Here is a 12585-nt window from a genome sequence, read left to right on the forward strand (position 1 = left end):
CAAAAGAGGGCGCCAACATACAAAGACATATTCAAGCATTTCCCTAAAAAGAAGCCTAGTTTTATAGTTGTTAGTTTATCATTTGTACCAAAATATATTGTGTTATTTAAGCATTGTTTTTAGCAATTAACATATATGTGACTAAGCCTGAAAAAAGCGAATAATGGGATCACGAATTAATCCTATATATTGAGTTCTGTCATGAATTAAAACAATACCAGCGTATTGTTTCTTAATAATACCACAGACAGTCCTTCGAGGAAAAAAAGTGCCATTAGCCATAAACTCATTAGTTTGAGTCCGTCACACTGCAACAATACCGCGCTGATGTCTCCTTATTAATAAGGACGCTCCTTTAAACTGGATCACCTTGGACTGACAGCTCATCAAGCTGACTGGGACACGCCCTTAACTTTAGAGACGGTGCAGTAGGTGCATGTGCCCTCAGCTGGTTGCCAGTCTCTGAGAGGGGAAGAAACCGAGAGCGATTCAGAGGGTGGGAACTTAAATCAGTCGTCTCTCTCTCTCTCTCTCTCTCTCTCTCTCTCTCTCTCTCTCTCTCTCTTTGCCTGTTTCCTCTCTTTTGGCGCATCCTCTCGGTCGAGCCCAGCCTGCTGTATCTACCTCCCTGGGACACTGGGGAATCCACCTGCCGCCGGAGATCAGACACACCTCGGGATGGATGCACTGAAATCCGCCGGCAGAGCGATTATCAAGAGCCCCGGAGTTCCGCGGCACACATGGGGAACTTCCAAGCACGAAAGTGAGTCGGGCAACGTGTGCGTTGTGCAATGTTTGGATTCGGATACAATGTTGTAAAGATATCTGGGCGACATAGCAAAGGAAGAAGGACAATGTGTGCCTCTGGCTGTAGTGATGGACTGTTGTGTGTCCGTTACTGGAGAGCTTTTGTTTGTCTTGTTGCCAATTGTAGCTGTACTGAGATGTACTGAGGTGCAGAAAGCTGTTCAATTACGCGCTGTTCGACTATTGTGCAGTTCAGTCTCAGTTGTAATTGCTTTACTTCCTTCTGGCTCGCCCCACTGCCAACTGTCCTGTTCCAAAAATAGTCGTTTTTCTCTCTTTTTTTCCACAATTCATAGAGAATATAAATCACAAATCAGTTGATAATTAAAATGATCCTTTGTTGCAGCACTGCAATTGAATACAATAAATACAAATAATCTGGCAATTTGTACTTAATCCTACATCAATAGATAAATACTGAGTTATAGACTCGGTACTGAATACATTTCAAGAATGTAATTGGGACGTGAGTCTACAGTCATTTATTAGTTTGGTTGTTACTGTCTTTATCTCCCAAACACACAAAACAATGAGGCAGTTAAGTCTGCCAAGAAATCCTCTCTACATGTAATAAAACAAGGTATTTTCCAAATGAGTCAGAAAGTGTTGGTGTGAAAGGTTGCACCCCAGTCACGACAGTGTGAAGTACAGGAGGTTAGGAGTGCTGAGTGAAGGGTCAGAGCAACAAACCTCCTCACACCATTGGTGACGGGCTGCTGCAGCCTGCAGCTCTGCTGTCTCCCCGATGTGTCAAGTGTTGTCTTGACTGCTCCCTCCCTGCAGCTGCATCGCCTGTGAGCTTCTCGCTGCCATAAATGCTGGCATGCTGTTGCTGTTTCATTTTTTGTTGTTGCCTTATCGTGGATTCGTGCGTCGTGAATAATCGGCGGCCCGTGCCAGCTTTAATTAAATGTGGCTGATTCATTCCACATCCAGGAAGATGTTGCTTGGTATCTTCACTCTCTATGTTCTACATAAATTATTGAATATTGAGTGTCAGGAGTAAGTCCTTGGGATTTCAAAGTTTTCTCTTTGGATTAGTGCTATAATAATGATACAGATGTTGGCTGCCTGATGGCTGTTGGACTAAAACTTATGATCTTGGTTTTGTGCAAACATTGATGGATGGAAATTGTTATTATTTCCCTCAACACCACCAATATTCTTCATCATTACCGTGGTAACTTTACAATGACAGAAGCTGACAAACAAACCATCAACACGTGATCCTGAAAGACATTGTGGGTGTCACATTATCAGGAGGAGCCTCTGCGTTGTGCTTTTCTTCTCTTATTGTTGTTTTCGTCAGAGAAGACCGACTGATGTTGTCGGAGCAGAATCCAGATGTGTTTCAAGAGCCTCCGGAGGAATAGCACTCACAAAACAGTACAGGGTGACTGCTGATGTCCAGCAGCTACTCAGCAGGACATTTGGAGAGAGGACAGCGTCTGTATGCCAGCATGTGGCGATGCGTCAAAGCTGCCTGTCGGAATGCAAATGAGGCAACGTTGCAGCTGCTTGGCTCATCCACGCAAATTAGGTGTGATCAAAGTTGGGGGGGGGGGGGGGGGGAAAGACCTGAATTATTTGTGTCCTGTCTATGGATGAGAGGACCTTAGTTAACCTTAACCTTAGTTAAATAACCACATCTAATGAAAATATATAGTGAATCTGTGGGAAATTCTGACTGTAACTGTGTCTTATTAGGCTGTGTGCGTCTGTCACGCACGCAGCGGTCTTTATTTAAGGCTTGAACGGGAAAATAACTTCTGAAATGCAACGCTGATGAAGCCTGGGATTAAACTTTTCTCCCTTCAGTGTCGCAGCTTACTCCCGTGCAGTATAGGTGCCAAACATTATGCAAGCATTGTCTCTTTTTGTGAGGGTCCTGCAAGCCTGTATACATCTCTAAGGGATCATTTTACGTAACGGCCACATATGTCGATGATCTGTTAATATATTAAGTTACACTCGTAAAGAGACACACTTTTTCACAAGTAAAGAAACAGGCTGAATAGCTAAATCTTCACTCTACCTCACTACCATTATAAGATCTATTTATGGAGATGCATGAAGCCGGTCTTCAGTTCTTTAGCCAACAGAAAACCGACACGCACCGCACTTCCCCATCGCCCCTCGTGGCCGTCCGTTGTCATCTGTTGAGGTCACAGCCACTGGCAGGAGGGAAGAGGACACAGCATGTGCCTGGAGTACAAGCCTTCCCTTTGGATCACATCATGTATAAGCGGTGCAGACCTTTCTGTATCTCAGGATACACACACACACACATTTGCCCTTGGCACCAAGGATGTGCGTGCTGTACAGTCTGCATCAGTTTAAAAATGGTGTAGCTGTGGGACAGACTGAGTTGAATCCAGTAAGGCTGCATCCTTCGGTCTGGGATTGTTTCTTTTGGTGGTGTAAATATCAAAGCTTGCTTCTGCTGCACAGCTGTGTTCTCAATATCAAAGAAAGAAAAACAAGCTTCTTTTAGTTCTTGAATACATATTTCAAGTGTGTTTTCAAGAGGAAAATGTCAGAATGTGCACTTTGTATTGTATTTAGTGGACTCAACTTCGACTGGTTGGAAACTCTGGCAGCGAATACAGCCTGCAGTTCCAATAAAGCTGACAGGGGCTCGACTGAATGACATGCAGGAGTCAGCGGTGTCAGTTAGCACTGACCCTCGAGGAGCAATTATCTCTCAATGGCTCGTTAAGGCTCGGTAACCGGTGAGTCAGGGACACACCAGCGAAGAGGGGAAAGAGCAGAAGCAACGGGAGGGAATGGTGGGAATATATAGGATAATGATAGAGGGAGTGTCAGCAATACATTAGGAATGAGAGGGATGAATGTTGGGGTTAGTGTGTAGCAAATTACAGCGGATGCCTCAGCTTTTAATGTGATTTAACAAGAAAAAGATGTTGATAATTGGCGGCTGATGAAGCATTTGGATTGGTGTTATGATGCAGAGTTAAAGATGCTTCTTTAAATACCGTATAGTCTTTCTAGAAACAAATTAAAAAAGAGATTTTACCCAAATCACAGAAAGCATATTTTCCCACCACCCCCAGTGGACGGGAATAGCAGAGGGCTTAGTTTTTATCTGTCCATTATCTGTTTTTCTCCGAGATATACATTTTCTCAGTTTTTTTTAGTTTGTGTTGCTAATAGAGCTGCGACCAACAGTTATTTTCATTATTGATTTACCTACCAATTATTGGTATTATTTTGCTTTAAAAATGACTAAACTGACTAGTTAATTATCCAAATAGTTGCAGATTATCTTTAATGCCGATCGACTAATCAATCACTGTACTAAGATCCTACTAAGATGTACAAAAAGATCCTTGTTCTAGTTTCCTCTGAATAACACTAAAAGTTCGCTGTTAAAAAGTTTACAGTGGAACTAATTAGCATAATCTTTGCATCGCCTGAATGCTATGCTTTCAGTGGCTATAGGTCCTAGATTTATTCAACATCATGTCTGCAGGAAAGGTTGAATTAGCATACAGTACATGACCTTTTACAGCAATGCCCTTTTTACAGTTACACACACACAAAATGTACCAAGAGCAGACAAACGGAAGAGAATAAGAAACGAAAAAAGCAAGATTTCAGTTATAAAGAGTATACCGGTTTCTTATTTTCATTTTTATAATGACATCAACCACATTGAAGACTCAAAACTAAGGAAATAGCTGAGATGCGTTTATAACCTGGAGGTCCAGCATTTCCAGTTTAAAGGAGAAACACTCACAGTTATTGCATCATGCATTCACCAGGATCTATGTAGCTTATACACATTCAGTGATTTATAGTGAAAGTCACTATGGGCTCTTAGCTGAGCCTCAGTGTAATCAGACGACGATTTCACGAAGCAGATTTCCCACCTATATACGCTGCATAATTCATGCTCGCACACTCATCAGTCTCACCAGTCGCAGACTGAGGATAAGATGATGAAGGCCCGCTAATGGGTTTTCATGGAACGGGCTTTGAAATAAGAAATCAATTAAACAGGTTATCATTGAAGATTTAAGTTGTTTAAACCCATTGTGTATTCCTCAAGGTCCTTTAGAATTCATGGCTCAAAAAGCTCAGTTATCTTGAGATAATCAGAATTTGGTCTTAAATAAAATAAACATTTTCCCTTCAAAAAGTACTTCATAGCCATCTCTCTTTTGTGCATATGAAGTTTGGCAAAATTACTCAGGCAACGTAATGTTAAAATGCAGTTATATTTAGTTGTATGAATAATAGCGGTGGTGATTTTGTGCGAGTGCGTGACCTTTTTGACTCTCTCCACTTTGCTCGGAAGAGAACTGCATGAGCTAAACCCCCCCCCCCAACAGTGTGATTAGTTGGATTATTGTCAAAAGCACAGTGACAGCTCTGCACACACTTTGTCTACTTCCTGCTCTTACTCTTTTCTTTTTTTTTCCCACACTTGGTTTTTAATTTTTGTGGAACTTTATGCACATTTACTGCCAGTGACAGTCTTTCTTCTTTATTTACAAAGGTGATTTTGCGTTGACACAGCATTAAATGGATTTAGTCACATTAAACATGCTTGGAACAAGTCAAGTGACGCTCTGGTTTGTTTGGGCAGGTGAGAACAAGGCTGTCTAACCTGACGTTGGGTTGACGGGTGCTTCTCCACACTTGATGCTCCTACCGTCACTCTTGTCTCCTCATGTTTTAATCCTGCGGTCGCTTTGGGTATTTTGAAATTGAATAATGTCTCATTCTTTTCCTGTCCTGTCTGGGTTTAATCAAAGCTTAGTGGGAGTCCTTCTGAGCTTTATTCCACAAGTATCATGTTTGTATTAATGCCTTAAATCCCCAATGTGCCGAGGAGAGTCACCTTAATTCTTCCTTGTGGTTTAAGGATAGCAGGACGCTTTGGAATAAGGACGTATGAAGGATCCAATGAGATGTGCGTGTGTTTGTGCGGCTGTGACTATACTATCAGGGGGTTTGGTTAAATCTTTTAAAGCCTATTTTTCCTGTAGTTGGAAAGGTCACTGCAAATGTTACTTCAAATGCATCTCTCAGAACAACAGCTGCCATGTTGATTTTGTTGCGTCTTCGTTGAAATTGAGTTATTAGAGGATTGTTTTCAGCCTAACACTCATGTATACTGAATCCAACTTTTCATAACAGGTATTTTTTTTTTGAAGCTGCGAGTATATTTTCTTCACTGTTGCACTCCACAAATATTGATTTTGAACGCCTCGGCCTCACGTTATTAAAAACTGCTCCACATCATATTCTTTATTGATTTTCTTTGCGAGACCCTTGAGAGTTGCATTATGGCGAATGTATAACATTATGTCAAAGCCCCCAGTGTATATATATTATGTGCTGTAAGTGGTTATGTTTGGTAACTCAGCTGTTTTTCCTTTAAAGTCTTCGAGGTTATCGAAGCCTTTAGTGTCCTGTATGCAGCTCATTATTATTCTGCTCTGTGCAGTCTCTCTGGAGTGTTTTTAGCACCAACAAGGTTCCCCGGCCCGAAGTCAAGTGAATTATGCAACACAAGGAAACTGAGAGACCCTATCTTGGGAGAGCTGCTGCAACAACACGCACGCACACACACGCGCACCATCCAGCTTCCTGTTCAGTGTGTAGAGTAAAGTCCTAACACCCGAGTCCTCTTTCTGTTTGATTTCCGTGGCAGCTGTCTGTGAAGTGGGAAATGCTGTCACTCCGGTGTAAGAGTCTTTCTGAGCATGTTTTCTATTGTCATTCTGTCGGTGTGTGTGTGTGTGTGTGTGTGTGTGTGAGTGTGTGCGCATTTCAGCTGAACCTGCTTCTCCACTGGAGAGCTAAATCCCATCTCCGTGTTCTGTTCCTCCTGAAAAATTCAAACTCCCTTCACCATTTCTGACACATCATGTCCCCAGCTGAGCTCAGCACCAAGAGCCGAGGTACGCACTCCTAAATATAACTCCGTACCGTCAAAGTGAAAATGGTAAACTTTTGTATTGCTGTGTAGAAACCTAGTGTGCGTGCTATTAGGGTTAAAACAAAGCACAAAAAGCCCAGCAGAAGTTATCTTGATGTACTGAAATATTTGAGATGAGCTCTAGATGTTCAAACCAGCAGAGTGTAGTGAATTACCCTTTAACAGTTTCCTTTGAATGATTATGTGATTAACTAAATATGAAGCAGATGATGATGGACTGAAACATCTAGGCAAATTGCTGCTGCTCTTTAGTTGTCTTGATTATTATGAATTATTCAATGAAGCCAAGTGCCCATTAAAGGCGAGATGGAATATGAGGTCTCTGTCAAGAAACTGAACAATTACATACAGTATATTAGCCATGAAGGCAATGTCAGTTTGTTGGTCAGTCTGTCCACCACATTGGTCCAGACTGAAAATCTCAACAACTATCAAATCGCCATGTTGAGAGACAATCTAAATGCTCCTTATCTCATACTATGCACCTTTTTAAGTAAAGGCAAAAATATATAAATACAATATATAATGTATATGAATGAGTTTATAATGTAAATAATGTAAACCAAAGTATGGTTTACATTATTTACTATCTTGTGATTTGCAAGTGCCTTCATCATTTCAAGTGTTTATTCTGAAAAAACATGTTATTTCTCTCCTATTCAAACTCATTCATACATGAGTTTGAATGGGCCATATCCAAACTGTAGGGCACAGCTCAAACACTCACATTGATCACCCTTGATACTCCAGGAGGTATCTGGCTGTGTCAGACCAGCATCCATCACTCAGCTGGAAGGGTCTAAAGTGATCTACCGCATGAGAGGGGATTCCTGTGGGAAGCCCTCATCTGTGAAAGGGGCACAGATGAACTGTCTCCAATGAGATTAGCAGCTCTTGAAGGTGACTTGCTTTGCTTTGCTGTGATAAAGGATGGGAGCGCTAATGATTGCACTGGCAAAGTGGTGTTTTCCTAGCACTCGGCTTGAGATCAGGACTGGGAGACCTTGGGATTTATTTTTCGTTCTTTTACAAGTCGCAGCCCTTGAACAGAAAACAAAAATATTAAAAAGAAAGCTATTGTTCCATGAAAGGATTTCTGTCGAGGGAGCTATTTATAGTTGATGAAGATGTTGAAATGGGAGCCAGCAGACTCCAGGGGGAAAAGATCTGTATCAGCAAAGAGAGAATCATGCCCTGTTTGAATTGCTAATGAAAACAATCCTCCTACCGTTCTGAGCAATTATGCTTTATGAATAAATAGCCGCGAGGAAAGATTTCCTTCAGTATCTGCATCGTTAATGTGGTTACGTTTTTTTTGCCATGAATTTGACTCTTTCTCTCGTACATTTGTACTGTTCTGAACTATACCTCATAATTTAGGTCGATTGGACCCGTTTTTCTTTTCATACGTGACAGTTTATTTTTGATTTTGTCCTCGGTGGTTATACCTAGACCGTTACATACCTAGACCGTTACATGTTAGACATAGACAAACAATAAAAGCTCAATAAAAAATGATCCAAGGTACTTTCAATGGACATTTACTGTGTGCGTCACCTCCCTATGTAATGCCCTTTTGTCAATGACAAACTAAAACTGTCAGGAGATTGTAAACAGTCTGTGTAACGAACAATCTCTCCTCCGGCAGTGTTGTGTTTGATTAATTGGCTCATGGTGACGCAGACAAGTGAGCATTTAAAAGGCTTTACACAAGCTTTTCTGAATGAAGCCCTTATTTAACAGAATGGGCCAGCAAGCCGGCAGACCTCAGCACTTCTATGGTTCAGGTTTTGTTTAAATTTGGCAACTTAAAATACTTGTTTCCAGTTAGGTTAAAAGAGAGGCGGTGGGGGAATAACGGAGTCATATTCATTGCTGGTGAGCTGCTGGTCCCGTACGATGGTGAATCGGAGTTGAAGGAAACGTAGGGCCGGGTATAGGGCTGAGGATAGTGGTTAGGATTAGGTAGTGGATGGAGGTATGTGAGAGTAAAATACAGATGAAGGGGTGTGGTCGGGTTTAGTCAAGCGAAGGAGAGTGGTTGAGATTAGGGTACTGGTGGGGGAGGGGTTAACCAAACTGGCAGGCCAGGGAATTGTGAGCCATGGAGCGCCTCGGGAGAATGAAACAGAATAAACAATGAAGTCAAAGAAACGAAATAATTAAATCCACTTCAAATATGATATAAATGTGAAAGTGACCTGTTGATTACGGGGCATTTTACACAGGCTGATACAGGCTTGAGGAATAAAAGAGTTCTTGTATCAATTATTTTAGAAGTCTGTTTCTCTGGGTCAGGGTGCTGCTGCGTCTGACATTGGAGTGAAGGAAATGGGTGCTCAGTGTCCTTCTGAGGACAAATATGCTTGTTTGAGTAAAAAAGACACGTTTGTCTCATCCTGTCTAATCAATGATATGGAGATCCTGTGGAGGACAGTTCCCGATCGGGGGGGGTTGAAGCCTTTAGAAAGACATTAAAGACATGATAGGAAAGTCTTTCATCAAGTTGTGATTGTGTTTTTATCATTTTTAATGACTTACTTATCACATCGTGTCTTTCATGATTCCAGGCACACTTAACAGTTGAATGCTGATGTTCTTTCATGTAAAAACGAAACAGCTCTGTTTACTATATCCCCATTTTTTGCTGTAGTTTAAGAAAAAGCTTCGTCATTTGTGCTAAAGGCAACAAGTTAACTATTTTTTAATTTGTCTTACATACCTAATAAATGTACTAATTTTAACCAAACCATGCTCTGAGCCAATTAATGGCCGGATACCATTCAAAATGGGTGGAATTTTTCACTATTGGATGACGTTTTATAGAGGTAAATTGAAGGGAGCCAAAGTTGAGGTGTAAGGATTTTGAAATAGCTTGGCTTGAGGTTTTGTATTTGTGCCCATTGGATGTGTAATATTAAATTTCAGAGTTGGGAGTTTGATGTACTGCTCCAGTTTGAAGCGCAAGGTAATTCCTCCTCATCTGAGCACTTTAAATGTGGTTTTTACCCTTCCTTTGATGCCTAGCCAAAGTGTTCAGTAATGTAATGTGCAGGTACCACCTCCACGCTGCTGCTGGGCTGTTAGTGATAGAATCAGGCTGTTTGATCCCGTGACTCCATCTTTGTTGTTGACGACGTTTGATGAGTGGCTTGTACTGTAGCTTTGATTGATAATCTGAAATATTAATACATATTCCCAAGCCCCCCTTATTAGATAGTCTCTTATATTTGAAGAGGGGGATTTGTTTTTTAATGTCTGAGTTCAATTAGAGCCAGAGGAAGTGAAGAATGACATGCAGTAGGTGTGAGAGAGGTGAGTGGAGGGATAGAATTTAAAAAAAAAAAAAAAATGGTGAGAGTTTGAAAGGAAGGACTAAGCTTTACTCGGTTCCCCCTCAAGGCAGAATCAGGAAACCAGTTACACCCCCCTCCCACACACAGACTCACACACACCCTCTCAGCCCACCATCTCCCCTGAATGTGCGGCCTATTTTCCCTGTCAAGGTGGTGTCCTAGATTCAAAGTTCTATCGGATGAGTAAAACAGTAAGGCAAAGAGATTATATTATAAGGATGTGGAGGATGGGGGTGTCACTTGGGTCTGGAAAGCAAGCTGAATGTTTCTTTTCTCACATATTGGTGTTGTACTTATTCCATTGGATTCAAACCAAGATGCTGTGAGGAAATATGACCTACTTACTGACCTGTAGGGAAATTGAAAACGGGGAATGCTTTTGGTATTTTGACGCTGGAGCACACACTTATTCCAACAGTTTTTGCCCTTATCTCTGATTAACGCAGTGCCCGTTCAGGGGCGCGGATGTGTAGAGAGCGTGGTCGTAGTTGGAGTGGGCTGATTGCTTTGCTCCCGGAAGTGCTGCTGCCGGGAGCATTGCTCGTCATTGCTTGTTGACTCCAGTGAAGTGAAGAAGAGTTTGGATGTAACGTAATTTAAATCCAGCATCCAGCAGCAAAAGTGAGCTGCGGTCAATGAACCGCGGTTTGCTCACATGCTCGACTCTTGGTCCGCAGTTACCTGAAGCCCCCCCCCCCCCCCCCCCCCCCCCCCCCCCCCCCCCCCCCCCCCCCCCCCCCCCCCCCCCCTCCCCGCGTCCACTGCTGAACAGAGCACTGTTCACTTCCCGCCAAGTGTGAAGTGGATCGGATGGACGGTTCTTGAGATGTGCAAAGGACATACCCAGAGATTCCTTATAGTTAAATGATGGTATCTTCAGGAAAGTGTGTGTGTGTGTGTGTGTGTGTGTGTGTGTGTGTGTGCCCCCCAGCATGCCAGTGCATTTGCCCTTGCTAAGTCGTGCCAGTGCGCATATCTGTGCGCTCCTGTTTGTGTTTTTAATTAACCGTCAATGTGTTCATCCAGAGCAGAATTCACAAATTCAATTACTGAGCGTGGAGCTCAAGGAGACAGCTGGTGATCACTGCATGTAGCTGAAGGCCTGCAGAGCACACGGTACCTATTATACTACAGCAGTCGGATCAGTAACTATGAAATGGCTGTACTTGTCAGTTGTTCGTTCAACAGTGCTGAATATTTTACAGTGTTCAACGTCTCCGGGCAATGGTATTATAACTTTAATGTGAATACACTCGAGGCCCAGTGCAGCAAAATGTCCTCAAATCGCTCTGTGCCTTTTTCATTGCAATGCATCGATTCCTTTAGCGCGTGTCCAAACTGTGGGGCTTTTGTATGAACATAATGGATTCAGTGCACTTGCTGCAACAGCCCGGATGTGAAAGTGTTGCCAGGCATCAGTTTAATAAAGATGCAAACGTCATCCGTGCACCACCATGGCCTCAGCCCTCCCTAATCTTGTTTTGTGCTCCTTTTTTAAATTAGATCATCTAGACACACACTCTCACACTAACACACACTCCACACAGATGACAAATGAAGCATATAGAAAAATAAAAGTTCAAATTGCCCATGTGCAGGCCCCCTCCCAGTATTTTCCTCAACATGTTAAAATCCAATTAGCCTCCCTCTGCTTGCGCCTGTCACTCTTATCAGCCGTCCCTCTGTAGACTCACACAGGATTTATTAAAAATTTAAGCACTCCTCTTTTAGGAGGATGATATATTGGAAACCCTGCAGCATCAACATGAAGCCCTTTTTAATAATTCACGTGTGTAGCCTGCTGAAGACACGACATGTACTGTAGCACTTCAGCATTGTAGTGATGGGACATTTTAAAAAGACGTAACCATGGAATACAATGTTTTGACCAAGAGTTGCTGTATCACAGCTTGGGCTGACCCAAACTGGACTGAAGGATTGATATTGGAGTTGATCAAGGTGAGGCACATTTCATATTTTAAATGATGGGTCTCCGATCTCTCAAAGAACTACACAAAACCTTCTAATTTCTTGGTGATAACCACTGATTTTGTTGCCAGCAGATTTTATCAGCTGCAGCTAGCTGCTAGCTGGCGCTAGCGCTAACTCCAGGAGTTGATTGCAAACAGCGTCACCAGCTGACTTTTGGATGTTTCCAGTTGACTTGTTTTAAAACAATTACCGGTAGCACTTTATAGTAACTACACACTATGAAGCATTAGTTAAGTATGAGTAAACACTTAATTCATCATTTATAAAGCATTGTTCCTATATTAATAATTCATTAGTATGCAGTTCATAACAACAGTTATAAATGTTTTATTCTTGATTAATAAGCTGGTCTATTATGTGTTTCATTATTGTGTTTTCATACTTTATAAATGATGGATTCCCCATTTGTAAATGAAGTATTATATATTTTACAAACCAATTATTAAGGAGTTGTAGATG

The 12585-nt window shown here is 41.9% G+C and overlaps 1 protein-coding gene across 1 annotated transcript in view; it reads left to right on the top strand.

Annotated features, from left to right (window-relative positions):
• Window positions 1–577: 577 nt before the first annotated feature.
• The window catches only part of LOC116396010 (low density lipoprotein receptor adapter protein 1), a 34038-nt gene continuing 22030 nt past the window's right edge, over window positions 578–12585 (top strand). The window contains exon 1 of the mRNA XM_031870327.1: window positions 578–763. Within this exon, the coding sequence (XP_031726187.1) occupies window positions 679–763 (85 nt within the window). The 5' untranslated portion in view covers window positions 578–678. The remainder of the gene's footprint in view (window positions 764–12585) is intronic.

Source organism: Anarrhichthys ocellatus, unplaced genomic scaffold (genome assembly GCF_004355925.1).
Source record: "Anarrhichthys ocellatus isolate YVR2014 unplaced genomic scaffold, GSC_Weel_1.0 scaffold52, whole genome shotgun sequence".
Lineage (NCBI taxonomy): Eukaryota > Metazoa > Chordata > Actinopteri > Perciformes > Anarhichadidae > Anarrhichthys > Anarrhichthys ocellatus.